This window comes from Antechinus flavipes, chromosome 1 (genome assembly GCF_016432865.1).
Source record: "Antechinus flavipes isolate AdamAnt ecotype Samford, QLD, Australia chromosome 1, AdamAnt_v2, whole genome shotgun sequence".
Classification (NCBI taxonomy): Eukaryota; Metazoa; Chordata; class Mammalia; order Dasyuromorphia; family Dasyuridae; genus Antechinus; species Antechinus flavipes.
In genome coordinates this window covers 455,039,796-455,065,138 of record NC_067398.1, presented here as the reverse complement: position 1 = coordinate 455,065,138, position 25,343 = coordinate 455,039,796, and the positions used below count along the sequence as shown (strand labels likewise).

At 31.8% G+C, this 25,343-nt stretch overlaps 1 protein-coding gene across 2 annotated transcripts in view; it reads right to left on the bottom strand.

The window, feature by feature from the left end:
* Nucleotides 1-25,343, bottom strand: part of ARFGEF1 (ADP ribosylation factor guanine nucleotide exchange factor 1) — a 151,714-nt gene that overhangs the window by 87,109 nt on the left and 39,262 nt on the right. For both annotated transcript variants that reach the window (XM_051970076.1, XM_051970077.1), the window contains exons 2-9: nucleotides 23,647-23,677; nucleotides 22,801-22,957; nucleotides 21,518-21,664; nucleotides 16,768-16,947; nucleotides 9,791-10,067; nucleotides 7,092-7,202; nucleotides 4,594-4,769; nucleotides 3,482-3,615 (exon numbers count right to left, since the gene is read on the bottom strand). In XM_051970076.1, the coding sequence (XP_051826036.1) occupies nucleotides 3,482-3,615; nucleotides 4,594-4,769; nucleotides 7,092-7,202; nucleotides 9,791-10,067; nucleotides 16,768-16,947; nucleotides 21,518-21,664; nucleotides 22,801-22,957; nucleotides 23,647-23,677 (1,213 nt within the window). The remainder of the gene's footprint in view (nucleotides 1-3,481; nucleotides 3,616-4,593; nucleotides 4,770-7,091; nucleotides 7,203-9,790; nucleotides 10,068-16,767; nucleotides 16,948-21,517; nucleotides 21,665-22,800; nucleotides 22,958-23,646; nucleotides 23,678-25,343) is intronic.

Here is a 25,343-nt window from a genome sequence, read left to right as displayed (position 1 = left end):
CTCAAAGCCCCTCAATTAATCCATTCCATTTAGCTATTATCCCATATCTCTTCCTCTTTTTCTTTTGTGGCTGAACTCCTTGGGAAAGCCATCTGAATGCTTTTATTTCTTTTCTTCTCTTCTCACGCTTAACTCTTTAAAGTTTGACTTTCTGACCCTCATCATTCAACCCAAACTACTCCTCCAAAGATAGTAATGATTTCTTAACTGCCAAATCTAACAGCCTTCTCTCAATCTTTATCCTTCCTCACCTTTCCAGCCTTTAATACTGTCAATCACATTTTTTTTCCTGGAAACTTCAGATTTTGATGATATTGTTCTCTCCTGATTCTCTTTCTATCTGACTATTCCTTCTCAGTCTCCTTTGCTGGATTTTTATTCATGCTATTCCAGATCCTCTTTTGTTCTCCTTTTGTATTATTTCACTCAGTGACCACATCAATATTTATTTCTACACAGACAACTCTTGAGATCTACTTGTACAGACCTAACCGCTTTCCTCACTTCCAATCTTGCATTTCCAATCGCAGTTTTGATAGTTCAAACTGGATGTTGCATTGAAATGTTAAATTAAACATTTCCAAAACTCAACTCTTCATATATTCTCCTAAAACTTGTCTTTCAAACTTTCCTATTACTGTCAAGGATACCAACATCTCAGTCACCTAAGTTCACAATCTAATTGTCATCCTTGACTCTACTGCAACCACTCTAGTGCAAATCTTTATCACCTCACAAGTGGGCTATTAGAATAACCAGTTGGATGGTATCCCTAACTAAGGTATCTTCTTACTCTAATTCACTCTGTCCATTTAGTTGTCAAACTGATTTTTTTCCCTAAAAAATCCAAATCTGACCCATATCACTCATTCAACAACAATATTGGCTCTTGTCTCCAGGATCAAATGTAAAATCCTGTTTGTATTTAAAATTCCTTCATAACTTGACTCTTTTCTATCTTTCAAGTTTTCTTACAATTTACTCCCCCTCTCCAAAGATGTTGTAATCTAGTGTAGATTTGATATTCTTCACACTATCTCCTAACTCTGAGCATTTTCAGTGATTATAATCCATGACTGAAATAGAAGCTCTTCATCTTTATTTTGGTCTCTTAGATACCTAACCTTGCTCAAGTCTCACCTATAGTCCCACTAGCTACAAAAACCCTTTCCTCGTCCTCTTATTCTTACTAATTTTTTTTTTCTGAGATTATCCCAAATTATCCTGTACTTTTTTTTTTTTTTTTGCATGTTGTCTCCCTCATAAACAATGAGCTTATTGGGAACAAGAACTGCTTTTTGCATTTATTTGTATCCCCAGTATTTAACACAGTATCTGGGACATAACAGTTCTAGCTAGTAATTGTTGTCAAAAGGGGGGAGGGGGGGCAGGCAAAGAAGGCACATCATATTGGCAAGTAGGATACTGTTATTGACTTTGGAGATAGTGATTTTCAGTCCAGTTTCAGAGATAAAAATCTGATTGGAAAGGGTTGAGAAGTGAATGGGATATGAGAACAGAGTGTGGTCAATTTTTTCAAGGAACCTGGTAGTGGAATGGATAAGAGATAAAGGGCAAATGGATTGAGGGGATGGAAGAGTCAGACATAAGAAGGGAGTCAGTGGACAGAAAATAAAAATTAAGGAAACAAAATGATCAAAGGGATATTTGTATTCCTCAGGGCTTTGGAAAGGAAAAGAATGAAGAGAATTCAAGGACTGCCCTTGGAAAAGAGGATTAGTTCTTTCTTAAGAGGTGGGAGCAAAGGAAGAAAAAATAGGAATGACAAGAAAATTTGAAATGGAAAATGATGGCAATTAGCCTTATCTTTCTCTAGAATTTATGAAGTAAAGCCCACTGTGATCAGGCAGTGGAGGAAGAAGATGTCCCAGGTGGAGAAGATAATGTTTGAAACAGGTGGTATGACAAACCAAGTAGAGAATCTATCAAGGAAGATCAAAATGAATCCATGTAGCAGTGAGGACCCAGGTAAGATTACCTAATTTAAATAAATCTGTGATGGGCTTTGTTAGAACAGTTATATGACTTTCTTTTTATTTTTTAATTTATTCTTTTTATTTTCTCCAGTTACATTAAAAACATTTTTTGGGGGGTTATACATGTACATCATATTTTACATATTTCCAAATGGATCACATTGGGAGAGAAAAATTAAAAGGGAAAAAACACAGATGAATGGTGTTTTCACCCAAAGTTCATTGAGATTTTCTTGGACCACTGAACCACTGAAAAGAACCAAGTTTATCACAGTTGATCATTACATAATCCTGCTATTGCTATGTAGAATTTTTCTTGGTTCTTCTTGCTTCACTCAGCATCAATTCATGTAAATCTTTCCAGGCCTTTCTAAAATCAGTCTCTTAATTTTTTTAAAAAATAAAACAATATTCTATTACTTTCATGTACCATAACTTACTCAGTCATTCCCCAACCAATGGGCATCTACTCATCTTCCAATTCCTTGCCACCAAAAAAAGGGCTGCCATGAATATTTGTGTATATGTGTCCTTTTCCTTCTTTAATGATTTCTTTGGGATACAGATCCAGTAATGGCACTGCTGGATCAAAGGGTATGCACAGTTTGATAACCCTTTGGGTGTAGTTCCATATTTTCTTCAGAATATTTAAATCAGTTCACAACTTCATCAACAATGCATCATTGTCCCAGTTTTCCCACAAGCCTTCCAATATTTATCATAATTTTTCCCTGTCACCTTAGCTAATCCAAGAAGACACTAGCATTATTCAGGAGCAGAAGAGAAAGAGAGATGAATGGGCTTGTAATTTTTAGAAAAGATTAAGCAGTAACAGAACAAAGGACCAAAAAATTAGTGGGTCATGGAGTCAGATTTGGATACCTAGAAGAGACCTCAAAAGTCATTTTCAATAGAAAAAAATTACTAGATGGAATCAGACAACCTGAGTTCAAAACTTGCTCTTTTATTTGCTTCCATTATAACCTTGGGCCAATTACAGATATCTGTAAAATGAGGAGGTTAAACCAACTGTCCTTAAGTCCCTAAATATATGATCTTACAATTTTAAATTGTGATCCAGTCCACTCAGTTTTTAAGGGAAAGAAGAAACTGGGGCCCAAAGGATATGAGTAACTTGCTCAAGCCAGGCAGATATACATGGCATGGCAAGATTTCAAAATAAGATGCTTTTCAAATTCAGGTCTCTTCTCAATTATCAGAAAGCAGAGAGCAACAATTGGGTAAATATATCAGTAGCATTTATACTTGAGTTTTCAAAACCTAATCTTAATTTTTTGAAGTTTATTTTCCTTCTTCCATCATCCTTAGGGAACAGAAAACCATGTTTGCTGAGGCTTCTTTTTCTTCTAATTAAATTGAGCCCCAGTGAAAACAAAATAAGATCTTGCAGTTTAACTAGTTTAAATAAATTTAAAATGTAGGACATCATCATTATTAAATTAAGAAAATAGCTAGTAACTTACTTTGGGTCTGGTGGTCCATCTGATAGTGGTTTCATTGACAGTTTACATAATGACCTGAATACTAGAAAGGCATCCTTTTGTAAAATGTGGGAAAACTTAGCACCAGGTGAAGGTCCTGAAGAATTTCCAGATTCCTAAATAAGGTAATATTTCATTAAAAAAACAAAGTACAATATAGACAAGTACAATCTTTTGAAGGCTACTGTGATTTGACTTCATCATCAGTATAAAGAAAATATTGTACTACCAAAATATCCTTAAACATTTCAAGGTTTTTTTTTCCCTACACACTAAATAAATAACTAGATCCACTGACTTCCTCTTTGAGATTCTCTTCTCAGTCTTCAAGTCTTTTCACTTGACTTCATCATTTAACAAATACCAGGTAGGTTATTTCATCCATTTCCAGAACTTCTATTGTGTTTTAGTCTGTTTGCATTATTACAATTTTTACCTGCTCATGGGCAAGTGTGAGATTGGCAGGTGGGCATGATTATTTCTTCTTTTATGCATTTATTAGCTAATTTTCGGCAGAACTCTTTAAGAAGATAATGTCCCTTTAGGACAAAGGACTAATCACCATTATGTAATAAAAATAATCTAAGTCTGCTGGAGGTAGGGAATTTTAGACTAAACTAAGTCACTATGGTCCCTTTTCTAGCCTTCTGGGCTTATCTAAGAATCTGTGATGAGGACACTTTCCCCAAAGAGCTCATATTTTATAATTTAGAATCCTTGACATATTAGTTGATAACACACCATAGAAGTTGATGGATCAAATTCATATTAAATAGCAAAAAGTTTAAATGGATAAATACTAATAAAAATATGGAAACTATATTAATAAAATGATAAAAAAAAAACCCTTTTATTTATATTAAAGAGCAAAAATCCCTCAAATTACATTTGTCAGGCTTCATTTAATTTGATTCAACAAACATTTGTTAAAGCCCTACTATGTATCAGAGGCTATGCTAGGACCTAGAAGAGGAAAAAAAAAGAAGCAGCCCTTGCCTGTGATAAACTTAGAATCTATTAAAGATATTTTTATAGGCATTGTTCAACATTAGAATTATGATTTCAAAAGATCAGGGTGATTCTTCAATTTATACCTGAGTATCATTGGAAGAGACAGACAATCTGTCATCAGGTAAGGATGGTGTATATGCAACAGAAATTGGAGTCCCTGGAATCCCATTTGCTTGGATATTTTCACTATCACTACCGTCCTCTAAAGTTCCAGTGGTGCCATCTGCATTTGTATGTTCAGCAGTCCCTTCTCCCATATCTAAGAAGTCAAAATGAACAAAAATGTGTAAAATACATTGAACCGGAAAACTATTTAAAGAGCAGAATTTTTCAAAGTAGCACATTCTTTAAGAAATGGTAGGAAAACAGTATTAAATAAATGACAGTTGCTGTTCAATCCAAAAGGTTCTGAAAGATTTTGATGTGATTTTCAGGAAAAAAATTGGCAAAAAGATTATCTTTTAACTAGTATTTTAATAGTTCTAAAAATTAATATCACTTTACAGACAAATGGTCTTAGAAAATTAACCAGGATCTATCATGGAAACACAAGCTTTTAATTTGTGGTAGTATCTATTATAATTAAGTTACAAATAGGTTCATTTTGAGAAACATAAATATCAAAAGAAATAAATAATTTTTGGAAGAGCAAAGATAATTCACACATTTTGTTAAGTGGCTTTATTAAAAACTTCATTTTGATACCTGAAAGTAATTATAATATCAGGTAAGTTAGCAAATGAATTTTTTGAACAGTCCTTTACTTAGAAATGATTCAGAGAGAGGTATTAGCAGGGAACTCTTTAATCCTAACTAATCCCAAAGTATTATTCCCCACACCAAAAGGAGAAGTTCCTTTTCAAGTGTAAATCAAAGAAGTATCAGAATTACATTAATTCCCAACCCTGAAAATTGAAGGGACCTGTCAATGCAATATTGGCTCCTAATAAAGCAGTAGGCAAAAGTGTTAGAGTAGGAACTCTGAAGGTACAGTTTCAAAGAAATAGTATTATAAACAAACAGTGGTTAAAGGAAGCCTAGTATTGAGCCTTATTTTTCACGAATACTACTCACTCAATAAAGCTAATCTCATAGGTATCTTAAAATTAAATACAGTTGTGTGTAGTGGTCTATGAATTAAATAACCATTCAAAATATTATTTTCATTGAAATATGTAGAACATAGCAACACATGCCTATAATCTCTGCTAATGCAGAAGCTGAGTCTAATGCACTGTCCAAGATCAGGAATTCTCTGCTAAAGTAGGGCTAATGCCATTTTTTTTTTAACTATCTGGATGCAAAACAGTGAATCACCACACAAACCAGCCTTGGTCAAAAACCAAAAAAGTTAAAGACTGATGTGATTAGCAGTGAGACTGGGCCCATAAGTGGTCACAAGTAATATTTTCAGTCTGGGTAAGACAATCTCCAAAGGGACTGCATCCAAAGATCCAGTCTCAAAAAAAAAAAAAAAAAAAAAAAAAAGGTGGGGGGCGGGGGGAAGGGAGGAATTAAGAATCTCAAATAGTCATCTTAAAGGTACATCTATACCTGTGCGTCAACTACACGAACTAAAAGTACCATGGACTAAGTGTCAAGATGACCTGGGTTCAAATCCCACTTCTGACACTTAACACCTGTAAGATCATGGGCAAGTCACTTAACCTCTCTGAGCTTCAGTTTCCTCATTTGTAAAATGGGGAAACAATAGCACCTATCTGGGTACTGGTATATTCAACTGAAATATTATTAAATGAAGTATTATTAAACATGTTTGACAAATCTTAAAGTACTACAGAAATGCCAGTTATCATTACTACTATATCTTGATCCTTGATGATAATTAACAAAAGCAAAATAAACCAAGTTCACGTCTGCTAAGATGAATATCTTATATGAATGATTCCTAATTAATTATGTGATTGCCAGGAATGTTTCTAGTAATCTTTAACAAATACAGTGAAATTCTTAAAACCAAAAAATAATTCACTCAATTTCAAAAGTTATTGTTCATGCTTTTTAGAACATCTAAGAAGAGAAAGTGTCAACTTAAAAAAATTATATCACAAATTGAAAATGGTCAAGAATCATGGCCTTATATAAATTATTAACATGTAAGAATCACCGAATGGGTGTTGCCTTGGACAAACTGAGAGCTGGGAAACACCTTTGCTTAACAAGGCCAAGGTCTCCCACTGCATCTGGGGCCATCTCCAAGCGTTCTGACCTATGTTGTGTCACTGGACTCAGATGACTCTGGAGGAGAGAGTGAGACTGATGACTCTGCACAGCTCTGCCTCACTTAAATCCAATTCACTTGCAAGTCAAGACATCACCCTCCTGGTGTCATTGGTCCTCTTCAAGAATGAAGGACAAACAACAACAACATGTAAGAGGAGAAAAGGATGGGATATTCAAAGTGTAATTCATTTCTCCCTGATGGATCAATGATTATCACCAGAACATAAAATTAGAATATTTTAATTTTTACATTATTATAATTACAAAAAGTACTTCTTTCTAATCAAATGAAGTCCCACACATAAACTTACATATAAGCTAGTTTAAAATACAATACCTCCAACAACTATGTTCACCATTTCTTGTACAATACTCTGCACAATATCTTGCGCCTTATCTTCATAGTCATTGTTTTCTCCATCATATAATCCATCACTTTTAGATAATGCTTTAAAATAAAGAAATTCAAAAGATATTACTTGAATATTAGAATTTGATTTTCAGAGTTGTGTTATATAACAGAAAGCATTTTTAATATGGTAGCAATACTTTTTTAAGAGATACAATTTAAAGTAGCTAAACAATAAATTGGCACACACAAAAAAAGATGTAGCAAGATGTAACAATGGAAAGAACACTAACTTCAAATGATAATTTTAAATTAAAATTATGGACTTCAAAATCTTAAAAAACTTTTTTTTTCCCTGTTTAATTCTGTTACAGCAAAGCCCAATACCTAAGACAGAATGAAGTTTCTTGATAAATACTTGCTGAATAAGTGAATTAGTTTATATCCATCACTGTAGGGAATTTTCCCCAAATTTTATCCTTGTAAGAATCAAAATTTTAAAAAATAATTGGGATGTAACTTGGTAAAATGAATTACACTTTTCTTTAGAATATAGGGGGCAATTTTTAACCTTTTCTGGATGACAAACTGGTTATTTACAACAACGATGTTCTACTGGGCTGAAATATGCCTTCAAGGGCTTTGGAGGTGTATTGTATTAGTTCTTAACACTAAATGAGTTTAATATTTAGTCACTCTACTGCCCCTTATGTCAGCTTCCCTCATGTATCAGCCATTACTCCATATGCAAATTCCAACAGTCCTTTTTTCTCCCCCATCATACCTTATTGTTTAATTTACCTAATTACTGCCCACAGTAACCAAGAATGAAATGATGCTAGCCAGAGAAAAGCAGATAACTAAATTTAAAAAACCTTATTCTACACCCAATTCCAAATTAATAAGCCTTAGGAGAGCAGGTTTTTCACTTAGTTTCTTCACCATTTGAGGTCTTTTTTTCCTGCCATATTCCAGGTGGCTGAAGTTGCCAAAGGTCTGATAAATGAGAAATTAAGATAATTTTACAGAAAACTGGTTACAATGTGGCTAAAAAAATTATGGTCAACTACTGATAAGAATGAAATATTCACTCTGCAGACTAAAATAGAAAATATTAACTTTCAAATCCTAACTGACATCATCTTCTCTAAATATTGTAGGGATTAAATGAATTTTTTTAGGTCCTGGAAGTAAACAACTTTAAAGTCATTAATTATCTATATCCCCAAGGTAGTTATGTCTTCTATCACTCTGTATCCCATACTGCCCCTTGCACATAGGAAGGGTACAATAAATATTTCCTCAATTAATTAAAATTGCATGGAGAATTCAGCTGTAATAAAGACTGGCCCTTCAAATCAATGAATGGAATAATACAATTCATTCTCAAAATGTGGTTGGAATATGAAAGAGGTTGAGTAGGAACAAATCAAGAAAGTCATACATTGTATATAATGCTACTTGCTATTTAGCTTTAAGTAGTGTGAATTTCCAGAACAATTATATTTAACCATAACCATTTTCAATAAGTTATAAAACAATTACTTTGATATGTCAATCTGAAATAATTATGTTAACTCACAGAAAAGATTAAGAATACAGTTGATAGCATTAAGAATAGTTGATAGCATAACTTTCTGGGGTTAGGGCCAGTGATTTCATTGGAATAGATTCTCATGTACCCTCACTCCATAGCAGAGCCTTACAACTGTGATTCAATTTACAGTTAGGGAGTGTCGAAGAAAGGAGGATGGGGGGAATTGAGGAATTAAGTAACTCTCTGAAGATTACAGAGATAGGATTTGTCTTCCATAAGACTTGTAATCAGTTTTGCTTGACTCTTTCAACGTGAGAGTAGTCAAGTTACATATGCATACTACTTCTATGCCAGATAATATGGTAGTCTCTAGCAACTAACTACACAATACTATTTTTATGTCACATAAGGCAGAAAAATTGACCTTTGAACTATAGGACTAGGTCACATATGCTAAGGGCAACTGTTCAAGCAATCAGGTTGAAGCTACAGAAAGCAATAGAATAAAAGCTGATCTATTCAAGCACATGGGTCAACGTGTCAATGGCTATAGAGAAAAAAACAGAATTCATAATATGCTAGGTAAACTTATTCATGCAAAAAACACACTTGATTTAATTCTAAACTAGAAAGATCAATTCCAAGAATAAAAGTGGAAATTTTCTTTAAGTAGGGTAGCTACATTAATGGAATAAAGAAAAATTTAAAATTAACTGAGTCTCATCATATGTCTACAACTAGTATTTTCCGGATTTTTATATTTTTTCCTCGATGTACACTTAACATTTCCCTTGAATGGAGTGATTTATGACAACTGTACTCATTTCTCAGAAATGCTTGGCAAAAGTTACTACTGTTTGGCTATTTGCAGTGAACCTACTCCAGCACAGTAAAAGTTTCACACAACCTAATAAATATTTGCAGCCTTTTTTTAGAGATGCAAAACCCCTTAGGAATTATTACATACACATCATTGCTTAGGATAAAATTTGCCTTATTTTGTATTTAATGCCATATTAACATCTTATTTATTTCCTAATATTTCTTCACCATTTCCAAATGTGATTAGTGTTTCTATTTATGAATCCCATAGCTCTAATCCTCCCCTACCCACACGCTTCCCACAAATTCCCTTTTACAATAAGATTACTTTCTGCAGCAGTAGCCTGATCAGCTTCAGTTTGTTCATTCTCTGCACTGGAAATATCAGATCCATTTTCTGGCTCTGTATCATCATGAAGGTTCTTATCCACATCATTTGTGTGGGGGTCAAGGTCTCCTTCATGTTCTTGAGGCAAAGTATCAACAGTCTCAGGTGGCAGATGTCTCAGCTGAGGTGATTCAGGCTCATGATGGCTTACAGGGGATTGCAATAGATGATGATGTTGACGATGTCTTTCCTTTTCCATTTGTTTGGCTTCCTGTAGCTTAAAACAGCAAGTATGATAAGCTGCCATGCATTGTCTGAAGTACTATTAGCATCAAATTATTTAGAAGTTGAAGAAAACAAAGTATGGTCAACAGTAATTTTAGCTCACAAATTGTAAACTAAAATTAGATGACTATCACCAAAAGACATTACCAAAATACTTAAAATATGTCAAAGAGATAACTGAATTTGTATTTTGATTGGATTTCTTTTCCTTAAACTTCAATCAAATATAGACTACTTAACAGTGAAGTAAGTGGAAAGAGTCCTGGGACTCAAACCCAAATCTTCTAAAACTTATTGGCTATGCATTACTGGGCAAATAATCATCTCCTTGAGTATGTTTCTAAAGGAAAACTGAGAGAGTTGGACTAGATAATTTCTAAGAACTAGTTCTCGCTATAATACCCATGTAATTAAGAATTTGGGAGGGCCCCTGGTTGGCCAACCTACTTAAAACTAGTACTCAGACCAGAATTCCCTTTATAAACATTCCTAATAATGTATTACCTAACCTCTACTTGAATACAAATATTGAAAGGGAATCCTCTACCTCTCTTGACAGCTCAATACACTTTTGAATAGTTTTAAACAATAGTTTTTCTCCACAACAATTTTAAATCTACCCCTCGGCAACTTCCATAGAACTGCTACTAATTCATCTCTCTTCTGAATCGAATACAGATTGTCAATGTATTTTCCAAAAAGTGACAGCCAGAACAAATGTTGTCTAACTAAGAAAGAGAAAGAACATAGCACAACTATTATCTTTTCTGAAAATAGACACAAGGCCTCTTTTAATGCAGCCTAGGATAGCATTAATTCTTTTGCTGACCCATCATAGCCAATATACTGAATTTATAATCCCCTAAAATTTCCAAGTGTTTTTCACAGGACTAATAGTCTAGCCATGCCTCTTTATCCTGTATCAGTAAAGCATCTTGTTTGTTTCTTTTGTTTTGAAATTTCAGCATATTGCCTGTTTTTCCTCTCCTTTTTTCCTTTTTGATCCGATTTTTCTTCAGCACCATGATAATGTGGAAATGTGTTTAAAAGATTGCATATGTTTAACCTTTATTCGATTATTTGCTATCTAGAGGAGAGGGGAGGTGAGAAGATAGGGAGAATTATATGGAACACAAGTTCTGTAAAAGTGAATGTTGAAAACTATTTTTGCATGTATTTTGAAAAATAAAAAGTATTATTATTATTATTATAGCTTTGTATTGACAGAACATATGCATGGGTTATTTTGCATGGGTAATTTTTACACCACTGTCCCTTGCACTCACTTCTGTTCCAACTTTTCCCTTCCCCCCTCCACCCCCTCCCCTAGATGGCAGGCAGTCTCATATATGATAAACATGTTAAAGTATATCTTAGATACAATTATGTGTGCAGATCCATACAGTTCTCTTGTTGCACAAGAAAAATTGGATTTAGAAGGTATAAATAACCTGGGAAGAAAAACAAAAATGCAAGTGGTTCACATTCATTTCCCAGTGTTCCTTCTCTGGGTGTAGCTGATTCTGTCTATCATTGATCAATTGGAAATGGATCTTCTCTTTGTTGAAGATATCTACTTCCATCAGAATACATTCTCATATAGTATCGTTTTTGAAGTGTATAATGATCTCCTGGTTCTGCTCATTTCATTTGGCATCAGTTCATGTAAGTCTCTCCAAGTCTCTCTGTATTCATCCTGCTGGTCATTTCTTACAGAACAAGAATATTCCATAACATTCATATACCATAATTTACCCAACCATTCTCCAATTAATGAGCATCCATTAGTTTCCAGTTTCTAGCCACTACAAACAGGGCTGCCATAAACATTTTGGCACATACAGGTCCCTTTCCCTTCTTTAGTATTTCTTTAGGGTATAAGCCCAGTAGAAACACTACTGGGACAAAGGGTATGCACAGTTTGATAATTTTTTGAGCATAGTTCCAAAGTGCTCTCCAGCATGGCTGGATCCGTTCACAATTCCACAAATAACATCAGTGTCCCAGTTTTCCCACATCCCCTCCAATATTTGTTACTATAAAAGTATTATTTTTTTAAAAAAGAAAAAAAAAACTTAAGCATAACTGTTGGTGGAACTATGAATTAGTTGAGCCATTTTGGAAAGCAATTTGAAACTATAACAAAACAGCTATTTTAGCTGTTAATACCACTATTACCTCTACACTAAAAGTAAAGGGACCCATATGTACAAAAATATTTACATCAACTCTTTTTGTGGTTGCAAAGAATTGAAAACTAGAAAGAAGCCCAAGAACTGAGGCTAAATATATGAATTTCATGGAATATTATTGTACTGTGAGAAATGAAGGGAATGATTTCAGAAAAAACTGGAAAGATTTGTATTTACTGATGAAGAATGAAGTGAGCAGAACTCAAGAGAATAATTTATACAATAAAACAGTATTGATGTAACAATCAACTCTGAAAGATTTAGGAACTTTAATAAATACAATGATCAATCACAATTCCAAAATTCATAAATCAAACATGCTTTCTACCTCTAGAAATGGAACCGATGGACTCAGAGCATAGGAAAACTCTTCTCTTTTCTTTCTATGCTTCTTTAAAACTTAGTTTTTTTCTTTTCTTTTGTTTTTTTTTGCCCAACTAATGTAGGAATTCATTTTGCATGACTTCATATTTGCAGTTAGGTTTCTTAATGGTGATGGTGAGAATTTGGAAATGGAAATAGAAATAAAAGTGTGGGGGAGATGACTTGATCTGATCTTTGTTAGAGAAGAAATTACCTCTTAGAGCAAGGGTAGGGGAGTGTCAACCTTTTTTGTGTCATGGGCCTCTGACAGTCTGGCAAAGCCTATGGAACTATTCAAGAGAAATGTTTTTAAATTTTTAAAATAAAATATGTATTTTATATAAAGTACATCAACAAAAATAAATCTAAGTACAGAATTTTAAATTTATCCTTATTTAATTTTAGTTGATTCATCATTTTAGTCTTTTGGGATTCTGTTATCTAATTAATCAATCAATAAACACTTATCCTCTACTAATCTCCAAATTTGGTCTTTTCTCAATCCCTAATAACCTATTTATTTTAATTTGACACCACTGACCATCCACTCTTTCTGGATATTCTCCCCTTTCTAGGTCTTGGGACATTACTTTTGTCTGGTGCTCCTCATATCCATCTGACATTAGTTAGTCTGTTTTATTGGATAAAAAAATCTATATCACCCCACCCAACTTGAGGTGTTCATGGACCTTCCAGTTTCTCTCCTCCTCTCTCTCAACACTTTTAATAACTTCAGTTCCTATAGGTTTCACTATTAACTCTTTGCAAATGACACGGAGCTGTACACGTGTGTACATATGTGCACACAGATACACACAAACCTTAATCTTTCTCCTGAGTTTCAGTCAATGACTATTGAATATTTCAAAATGGACATTCCACAGACATCATAAACTTAATATGGTCAAATCTGAACTAATTCCCTGCAAATTCTACCCTCTTCAATACTTTTCTCTGAAAGGCACTACAACTATTCAAGTATCTACAATTCCTTTTCCTTTTTACTCCCTATATAAAAAAAATTTAAATCCTGATTTCTACCCTCATATTATCTCTTGAATCTGAGTCTTTTTTCTATTTATATAGATCACCTTAATTCAAAGTCTCATCACTTCTACATCCCAGTTTTGTCACTAACAATATGACAAGCATATCTTCTATGGCTTCATCCAAATCACTGATAAAAATGTTGAGAAGCATATATCCCTAAGGCACTGTAATGGAGACTTTTCCCAAGCTGATATCAACCCATTGCTGGGTATATTTTGAAGTCAGAGCTATTCAACCAATTCTGAATTGTTTTAATTGTATTTAAATTTTTTTTAAAAAAATTAGAAATTTAATATCTATAAACATTAACATGTTCATTAGGCAAAGAAAAAAAAGTTTGTATGTGAATCTATGTGAATTTTTAAATATGTATATTAACTTGAGATAGTATTGATATTGCTTCCCTATTTTCTTTCCTAATCTTCCATTTGCTCTACTCTGTATATTTTTTAAGTGTTTTGCTGAAAATCCTTACTTTCTTTTTTCATTTTTGAGGGGTTGGGGAAGTATCAATCCCTCTAACATTCTACCCTTTCAAATCTACTATCTCAAACAGAGGTTGCTCTTTTAACTAATAAAACAAAACAAATTCATACAATGGTTGTATTTTAAAATATGTTTATTCTGGTTCTCTAGTTATCACCTATCTGCCAAAAGAGATCATGTTTCATCATCACTCTTCTGTAGTCATAATAATGGCCTGACTATACTATTAGTCAGCTCAATATCTTTCTGTCCTTACAAGAATAGCATGAGATATTTTGTCAAAGGCTTTCATGGAATCCAATTTTATCATATCTACATCATTTTCTTGATTTGTCAATCTAGTTAGTTTCCCAAATACAAAAATTAAATAAGGGTTGACCCTGTTCTTTAATGCTGACTTTTATTAACTGCTATTTAGTATTCAAAATTCTGTGAATTACTGATTTCATTTTATTCTACATGTTCACATTAATTTAAAATGTCCTAATTCAGAATGTGTGCAACTTATGCAATTTAGCTGTATGCCTGATATTAAGAATTTATACCTTTTCACAAGTAGAAAATCATGGAAATTCTTTTATGTACATCAGAATTAGACGTTTAATAAACACAATACTGAAATGATTCACTAGTATATAAGGTATTTGGAATAAGAAATCATATTCAGAAAAACTAGAAATATATATTTGAGAATTTAAGCAGACCAATTTTATGTAAATTCCATCTGTTAATTTAAAATCTAACACATACAATTACTAAAAAAAATATTAACAGTAATGTTAAATGATGTAATTATACTCTGTGTACAGTGTTTTATATTCTCCACTGTTTTCAAATCTTTGATTTCATTCAATTTAAACATAAAAATTAATCTACAAAGACAGACATGCTTCCAGTATCACACAAAAAGAATGGAAAAAAAAAATTTTAAGCATAAAAAATTATGTTAAAGTAAATTATTGTGGTTTTTAAATGGCATATGTAGGCATCATACTCTAATAAAATTTGGGGCAATTGGAACTCATTGACTTTTTTCTATAAAAAACAAAATTTTCCAGACCAATGGTCCACTAAAAATTAAATATAAAGCTGCATTCAACGAGACTTGTACTTCCAAATTTTAGGCAAAAATGTAAAATCTATTATAAGAAGTTTTGCCAACAAATACCTAATTTATTAATTTTTCTGTTAAAAGACTTCATTTATTGTTAAGAATATTAGATAATAATGAATAACATTATAAAGTTTTGACCAATATGTAAGTTAACCCTGTCCCTTATTTCTTTATTTCCTCCCTCCCATTTCTATTTGCTAAACTGACCATTACTCAAATATACATTTATTATTTATTTTGCTTAGAGGTTTATGTATATACTGTTCTTCAAATTACTATTTCTGTGAATGAATGGAATATCTTCTATTTTTTTCTTCCTATAATACTAACTCAAACTGCTTCATTGACTCTTTATCTCTCCCCCATCCCCATAAGGGGTCCCCAGATTACACATATGGATATGTCTTTATAATTCTTCCATGTTACATATACTATAAAAGTTGAAAAAATGTTTTTAAGTGATCTAAAGTATATTTAAAATAAAATTAATTTTGGATGAATTCTTTTTTAAAAAGGCAGCATAATGTAGTAGTAAAAACACAACTTATAGTCAGGAATCCTAGATTCAATTCTTGGTTCCAACATTAAATTATCTGTGTAAAAACAGACAAGTAATTTTCTTTCTCTGAAAAAGGAAATGTTTCTTCATCTTTTAAAATGAAGGATACCTAACTTGAAAGCTATTTTAATGTGTGCTCAAATTTTATTATGATTTTGAAGAATCAAAAAGTAGTTCTTTTATAATAAAAACAGCAAAGACAAAAGTGCCAATATTAAGAATAATGGCTAATCTACACCCAGAGAAAGGATGTGGGAGCTGAGTATGGATCACAATATAGCATTTTCACTCTTTTTGTTGTTGTTTGCTTGCATTTTGTTTCCTTTCTGATCTCATTTTTCTTATGCAGCAAGATAATTGTAAAAATATGTATATATAAATTGGATTTAACATATATTTTAACTTTAACATATATTGGATTACTTGCCATCCAGGGGAGGATGTAGGAGGAAAGAAAGGAAAAACTGGAACACAAGTTTTGCAAAGGTCAATGCTGAAAAGTATACATGCATATGTTTTAAAAATAAAAACCTTTAATTAAAAAAAAATATATATATATATGTACATATATATATAATGGCTAGCACTTACAGAGTGCGTTGAAATTCACAAAATGCTCTAAATGCTCACTTTAACTTCTAAATAACCATGTATCACCCATATTCACTTGTTCAGGGATCTCAAAGTTAGCCATTATTATGAGGAATATAAAATAAAATTCCCACTTTATTAGCAGCTCAACAGAAAACGAGATTGATCCAAAGTTATCATTAAATTATAAATCAGAGATTATCTCTATAGATATATGTGAAACAAATAGGAATTTGTACATATCATTTTTATTTATTGTATTTTCAATCCTATGTTTGGCATATGGATGATATTATATGCTTATAAAACTAACTTAATAATAAATTTCAATACTTACTGCTTGGTTTTCCATACGTGCAAATATAACATTTAACATCTGAGTAAGAGTAGCTTTGGCTGTTGTCTGATTGATTAGATTTTTGCTTGCTAGATATATATTGTAACATGTTCTTACAGCTTGCAACACAGTTCCTTCATGAATTTCTATGTGCTGTGATGTCACTGCAGTAAGCAAAGCCTAAAAACAAAAAAGGATATTGTTAAAACAATGTTTTTCTTTCTTCGAGATTAGTGCAGAAAACATTTACATATAACACTTTTAACATATTAAAATACTGCAATAGATCTGTTTTTGAAAAATAGGAAGAAATCAATTATAGTATAATAAATATGGGGAATGTTCAATAAAATTATCATTAGATTATTTTACTCAATAGATACATTAGGCTTTCTTAAATAAAGATATACATACTACATTTTCAAGGACAAGGACAGCCTACCTCATAAATCTTCCTCTTCAAACAGTATAACACTATGTACTCTGAAGTAAAAACATCCTATGAAGTAATGAGGTAGGAATGCAAAAACTGAAGGGCTCATAAAACATGACTGTTTTTAAACAATGAGAAACTTTTCAAACACTATTTGTAAGAAAGCAATAACTATGAATTAAGACTTTTCCTGTGCACACCTTAACCACCACAATAAGTGTTAAGACAATATGATGTGAAATACTGATTAAGTACTAATGGCAAGAGGAGCTTAAAGCAAAGAGTGACAAGATTCAAAGGCTTCATTTTCCTTAAATATTACTCCACAAAAAGAAGTTCAATAATTATTATGTGTGTGTTACACATGACTGATATACTGTGCTTTAACAACACTGTGAATGGCCCTCTTGAGGCAATTGCAGGCTTGTGTTATGACTGTAAAGCTGTCTTTTCCCCTATAACCCGTAAGTTCCTTGAGCATACATACTATGCTTAGCACAGTGCCTAGCACACTATAAACATTTAAAAAATGCTTGACCATTTTTTACATTGGTGTCATGTTCATAACTGTTCAATATGGATAAGTTGAATTGCATTGATTTATTGCATAGGTTTAGATATATCACAGATGAAAATCCTATCAGGAAAAAATTAATAATGACATATAGATGTAATGTAAGATTTTTCTACAAGTGTTAATTCTATTCTCAGCAAAATAATATATTGGAGAAAAATACTTAAATAGGAATCAGAATACTTGGGTACTAGTTCTTGACTTGTCATTAACTATTAATGTCTGTGAATTACAGCTTATAAACTGGTAAACAGTGTTATGTCTGGATCATTAAGATCAAATAAGATGCCAAAGAATCTGAAATATGTGAAAATTATGAAACTCTATTCCAATATAAACTAATATATTTAGTTTAAATTTCGTCATTTGTTTACTAAATGTTTTTTTATATTTTTCCTTATGATTGTTTGCTTCAGATTTTAAGCCAATGGAGAAATGGCTCAGGTCTCAATCACTCTATCAGTAAACAGTATATTATATAATTAAGTGCACAAAAACAAAATACGTATTTTTGGCGTAAGAAATTAGCCTTGACGCAGATAAAGAAAGAATACTGGCAAAAATTAATTTTCTTAGTAGCAATTAGATGAGCATGTTTTGTCTTGGAGTCTGTGAACATTTTTTAAAAAATAATTATAATTCAATATAATTGGTTCCCTTTGTAATCCTATTTATTCTATTTTATGCATCTAAAAATGAGTTTCACCAGAATTCCAAAGAGGTCGTCCATTACACAAAAACTTAAAAATCCATGAATTAGATGAATAATTACAATGACTCTCATAACTGTTAATAAGAAATATTCAGAGTTTAAACTGAGCAGCATATATGTGCCAGATGTACTTGGTTTACATAACAGATGCAGTTACCCAAAATCTACATTATTTCTGTAAAGCAATAGAATCTCCTCCAACAGTTTAGTTGAACTCTTCTGAGAAGGAACAGATTTTAGAGGAAGAATGTAAAGATTATCTAGAAGCAAGTTAAATTCCCCTTGCTGTTGATAACATAGTAACTTTACTTTTTTTTTTTTTTTTTTTTTTTTGCACACTGGTTAATACAAAATTGGGAGTGCTTCTGTTGTATTTTTTGGTAGCTCCAAAGACACCTCTCCACTGTTAACAGCCTATCCCAGGAAATTTTTAGATATCTACACATTCATTTATTAAGCATCTATCTAATAGCTACAATGTACAAGTAATTAAACTAAAATTGTTTATTATTCTGGATTTCTAAATGCAGATACCTTTTTTTTTTTTTTTTTTTAATAAATACAACTGCAGCTAGTCCCCAACCTTGCTAAAGGATCATACTCAAAATGGTGGTCTCTAAGTCAGTTGTTTGGGAGCTGGAATTTATTTCCAAAGAACCTATGTTATATACCGCTAAATACATTTCAGAGTCTATAAGAGATCATTTAGTCCAGAATATAAAAAGTTAAAAGAACATTGGGCTTAAGAGTCAGAAGACTCAAGTTTGGTTCCTAACTCTCTTACTCACTGTGCCAATTCTGGGCAAGTCACTTAACCTCTTTTTGTTTCAATATGATCATCTACAAAACAGGGATAATATGCCTATATACTACCGCAGATCCTTTCAATACTAAGATGTTAAGAGACTTTTCTCCAGGATCACAGGGAAAGCATTTCTGGATCAGAAGCAGGATTTCAACCCGACTGTCTCTTGTTAACTACAAGAAATCATATGATTTTGTATAAAGTATTTCAGATTTCTTTCAAAGTTTTGTCTTAAAAAAATAAAAGTATTCTATTTCCTGCCACTACCCCCAATTACATGTAAAGACAATTTTTAACATTCATTTTTATTTTGAATTCCAAATTTTCTCTATTACCCTTTTCCTCCCTAAAAAATAAGCAATTTAATAAAGGTTATATATGTGCAATCATATAAAACATAATTCCATATTAGTCATATTGTTAAAAAAGAAATCAAGCAGACCACACACACACACACACACACACACACACACACACACATACACACCCCTAAAAAATAGTATGATCCAATTCTGCATCCAGACTCCATCAGTTCTTTCTCTGGATGTGAACAGCATTTTTATCATGAGTCCTTTAGAACTATCTTGAATTAATGTGTTGATGAAAATAACTAAGTCATTCACAATGGATCATCACATAATGCTGCTGTTAAAACGTACAGGGTTCTCCTAGAGATCTGCTCAATTCATTTTCCATTAATTTGTATAAATCTTTACATTTTTCTGAAATCAGCCTGCTCTTCATTTCTTCTAACAGTATTTTATTATAATTATATACCACACTTGTCATTGTCCAATTGATAAACATCCACTCAATTTCAAATTCTTTGCCATCATTAAAAGAGCTGCTATAAATATTTTTGTACATATAAGTCCATTACATTTTAAAAAAATATCTTGTGGAACACAGACCTTAAAGGATATTGCTGCATCAAAGGGAACGTATGCACACCTTGACTGCTCTTGGAGCATAGTTCCAGAACAGCTCAACCAATACATAACTCTAACAGTGCATCAGATACTTCCCAATTTTCTCACGTTCTCTCCAATATTTATCATTCTTTTGCTGTCATACTAGCCACTCTGATAGGTGCTCAGTAGTATTTATAGAGCTGTTTAATTTGCATTTTTCTAACTGCAACATAACATTTTTCCATGACTATAGATAATTCTGATTTTTTTTCTAAAAACTGCCTGTGAATATATTTTGACTTTTTATCAATTGGAGAATGACTTGTATTCTTATAAATTTGAATCAATTGTCTATAAATTTGAGAAATGAGGCCTTTATCAGACACTTGTTTTAACAACTGTTTCCCAGCTTTCTGCTTCTCTTCTAATCTTGTTTGCATTGGTTTTGTTTGTGTAAAAACTTTTAAATTTAATATAATAACAATTATCCATTTTATATCTTTCAATGTTCTGATCTCTTACTAGATCATAAATTCTTCCCTTTTCCATAGATGTGACAAGCAAACTATTCCTTGTTCTCTTAATCTGCTTATGGTATCAGTCTTTATGGCTAAATCAGATGTCCATTTTGACTTTATCTTGCTATATAGTATAAATAATGGTTTATACTTAGGGTTCTGTTGTCAAATAGTTAGTTCTTATCCCAAATGCTGGACTCTTTGGGGTTATCAAATACTTGACTAACAGTGTTTACTATTTTGTCTTGTGTACCTAATCCAATCCCTTTTTCCACCACTTTATTTCTTTGCCAGTACCAGATAGTTTTCATGATTACTGCTTTATAATATACTTTAAGGGATGGCTAAGTGGCATAGTGGACAGAGCACTGGCCCTGAACTCAGGTAAACCTGAGTTCAAATCTGGTCTCAGACACCAAATACTTTCTAGCCATGTAACACTGGGTAAGTCACTTAACCCCAATTGCCTCAGCAAAAAAAACCAAACCAAACCAAACCAAACAAATAAATAAATAATGATAATAATAATAATAATATACTTTGAGATGTGGTATAGATAGGCCACCTTCTTTCACTTGATACTCTTGACTCTTTGTTGCTCCAAATGAAGTATGTTGTTTTTTTTTGTTTTTTTTTTTTAGCTCTATAAAATAATTCTTTTGGTGGTTTTGATTGGTATGGCACTGAATAAGTAAATTAATTTAGACAGAATTGTCATTTTTCTTTCTTTTTTTCCTAATGCAGTAATCCTTAAATACAAGAATTAACTTTTCAGTTGACTTTATGCAATCAATTACCTTTATTATTTGCAACTGGACCCCCTCGTCTGTTTGAGGACCTTGGAAACAGGCACATATTGTCTCGATAATTCTATCAATTAATTTTTTGCCAGGAGTAGTATTATCTGGAGCATTGCCAGTTAAGTGTCCATAAGCAATAAGTTTCTGGAAAAGGAAAAAAGATAATTATCAGTCCTCAATAAGGAGTTAAAATACTTATTAATCACACACACACACACACACACACACACACACACACACACACACACACACATCTGTTTATCTTCATTATTATTAGCAATCATTCATTCATCTTCAAGATGCTATATTCTGGAAGGATCTCATGGAGCATTTTAACCATAAGCAAAGATCATCTATGCCATATATGATACATGCTAGAGAGTGGCCTGATGCATCCAGAAGTTAAATGATTCTTCTAGCTCCGCATAATTAGTAGGGATAAGAGGGAGGATGTTTTGAGATATTTTGACAAAACTTAAGATTATTTATAAAATTGTTTTATCTTCATCATGGTATTTTTACCTATTGAAATGTCAATACATTTTGAAAGAAGTATTTCTACTGTTAGTACCATATATAAAAGTTTCTTTATTTGTGACAATTACAATAAACAATGCTTAAAGCTTAGCAAAAAGTACTATGAAAACTTGGATTTGAAGCAGAAAAGCAAAGAACAAATTTTGGTTTGCCTATTTAAATGGAAACCTATCATAACTTAAAGAATTTAACTGGTCTAAATTTGGGCTGAGCATTTTTTAAAAGACTGGTTTCTACACAAGGCCCACAGAATATCACATATCAGGCAATCATTTTGGCCTAAACATCTGATTTTTTCACTCTGGGGGAAGGGGAACTCGTACAGCATAAACAGATCTTCATCTTATAATTTTATGGAGTTACCTGGAGCACTGAAAGTTGATGCCAGATTAACACCCTTCTTAAAAAATATAAGTTTCAGATATAAAACCTTAAAAAAAAATTACTATCTTTGAGTAAAAAATGTGTCTTGAACTTCACAAATGTTCAGTTTCTTACTATGCTTCATTACTGTGTTGCAAAGGTTGAGTCAATACTTATTAGAGACACAAGTAATCAAGATTTTGTCTTATTTCAGTTAATCAATGGGCTATTTATAGTTATAAATGGAATTCTGTTGTTGCTACTGAAAATGTGCTAATTGTCAATAGCAAATTAAAGCAAGATGAATCATCAGTTGTGGCTGGTGTTTTGAATACACAATTAAAATTGAGAGACTCTAGATAACACTATTTTATACAGACCTGTAAACAATCTAGGGATGTACTAACTATCCGGGGACATTTGGACTGGCATGCCAGCTCAAATGGTAGAAAGTATTTATCTGCTTCAATAAAACTAGTCTTCGATTTCACCGGAGGAAGAGTACTTGAACCAGCTTTTGCTTCTCCATGAGGGGGACTAAACCAAAAAAAAAAAAAAAAAAAAAAAAATCTGATTAGAACTGATTGGATTAAGTATTAGAAACTCATAAATCTATCATTTTACAGCTGGAAAAAACATAGATATAGGGAAATTAAATGACAAGATCATATAACAAGTTAAGTGGTAAATCCATAAGCAGAACCATATTTCTGGCTTCCTGTTAAGTGCTCTTTTGAAAATTCAAATTTTTCTTAAGTATAAAATGATTCTCCTACATTTATAAGCAGCTCTATGTCAAAATGCTTTAAAAAATGATTACTTAATATGTCATATAGCAATATAAATTTGTCCTCAGATAAATTAGTAAGCCTTTGAGAAACTATAACATTGCCAGATATAGATCACTAAAAGCAAAGAAATCTAATATATTGTCTAAGTGTGACTCACTCAAACACTTTGAAAGGAAAAACATTAAAATTTGACTTTAAAAAAGTGAAAAAAAAGAGCTTATATAAAGTTGTCTAAATCTATTACTGGCAATATTAATTTTTTTTTCATTTTCAAAAGTGTTTACAATTATGTTTTTTAAGACAATTATATAACTGCATAGAGATGATAGGAACCATCCTAGCTTAAGTCAAGATAATATTATAAAATAGCAAATAATTTAGCTAACTTGTACATAAAGTATCAAATTATGTTTACTAAAGTGAAAAAACACTAACCTTTGTTTTTCAGTTTCAGCTTTTATTTCCTCTGCAAATAATAAAAAAAAAAAAATCCAAACTCATTAGATTTATGTACATAGCTAAAGTAAACAAATCAGAAAAACTTTAAATTCTTACAAAAGATGGAAATTGTCAACTTCTATGATTCAATTTGAATTAATAAGTACATAAACTAAAATGTAGACTGCTTAGGATATTACACACAATTATGAATACTGTAAATTTTAAAATATTGCTAAAAATTGCTAAAATTGTTAAAAGGTTTTTTAAAAAGTACTTCAGAAAATTAAATAAAATTTGAGTTTTCTAGCACTAAAAATAAGATTGTTATTATCACCTTTAAAATATTAAATATGTACCATAAGTCTTTTGTATCCTCTTCTCAGAGCACAGTGGACATACAGTACATAAAAAAGCATAGCATTTAAAGCTTGAGAGGGTGGTCTCAGTAGTCAAGGAAAAAAAAAATTTTAAAGATTAGAAACAGGCTCACCTATCATCTCTGTGCATCACCTGATGCACTGATAAATCAGTGCAAGGATAGCATAGTATTGACATTTAATATGTGCTTATTGAGATGTTAATGATTGGTACAAGCAACAATTCTATTCAATAATGTAAAGCTAACATTTTTAAAAAGATATCATTTGGGCAGTTAAGTAGCACAGTGGATAGAGTATCCACTCTAAAGTCAGTAAAACCTGAGTTCAAATTTGGCCTCAGACATTTAATACTTCCCAGCTGTGTATTATAATCCTGGGCAAGTCACTTAATTCCAACTGCCTCAAAAAAAAAAAAAAAAAAAAATCACTTGCAAACATAAAAACAGATTAAGTGAATAAAATCAAATGTTTAAATGTTCAAAAATATCAATTGCTATTGATTTTTTTTAGCGCTGTATATACTAAAATAAAACAATACATAAACATTGTTTGAAGTAAACTGCTGTCTCTTATAAGCAAAGTTTTCTTAAAATTAACTAGTTTTTTTTGTGATGGAAAAAGATGTCTGTGGAGGGTATTTTTCCTTTACAATTTTAATTTCAACAAACATATATTAAGTAACTATAATATCTAAGACATTGTGCCAGGTGTATGGCTTGTTCTGTTTTGGGTTTTTTTTTTTTGGGAATACAAAGTACCAAGAATTTGAAAGAAGTATAAATGATATTGCTTACCAATCAAGAAAAAAAATCATTCAAATGGATTAATAGGAATTCTTATAAAAACTGAATCCAACACTCATACCTTTCTTATACACATACATTTATATGCCACGCACAAATTTGCAATAACCTTTCAAAAGAAAGAAAAAGGTTAGGGTTTTCAAAGTGCAAATCAAGAATCCAATGCAGAAAACAAGTAATCATAGCATTCTAATTTGCTTCTATTCTAGTACTTGAACATTCAAGAATATTTTCTTTAAAGATTCATATTCAGTGTATTAGAAAAGTCTAAAGAAATAAAAAATGCAGAAATTGACATTCTAGAGTTTTCTATCTCACAAGAAAAAAGATGCTTTATATTTTATATAAAATTTTGATTTTATGTGAAATGGTAAATTATGATGATAATGTCTTATTTTTGGACATTCATCCTGCCAAACAGTGCAAAATATGTTCCAATAACAATAACGGTCAATAAATATGAGTCAGAGGTATTTGGGTATTACTTAAGTTCTAGGGAAGAGGAAAA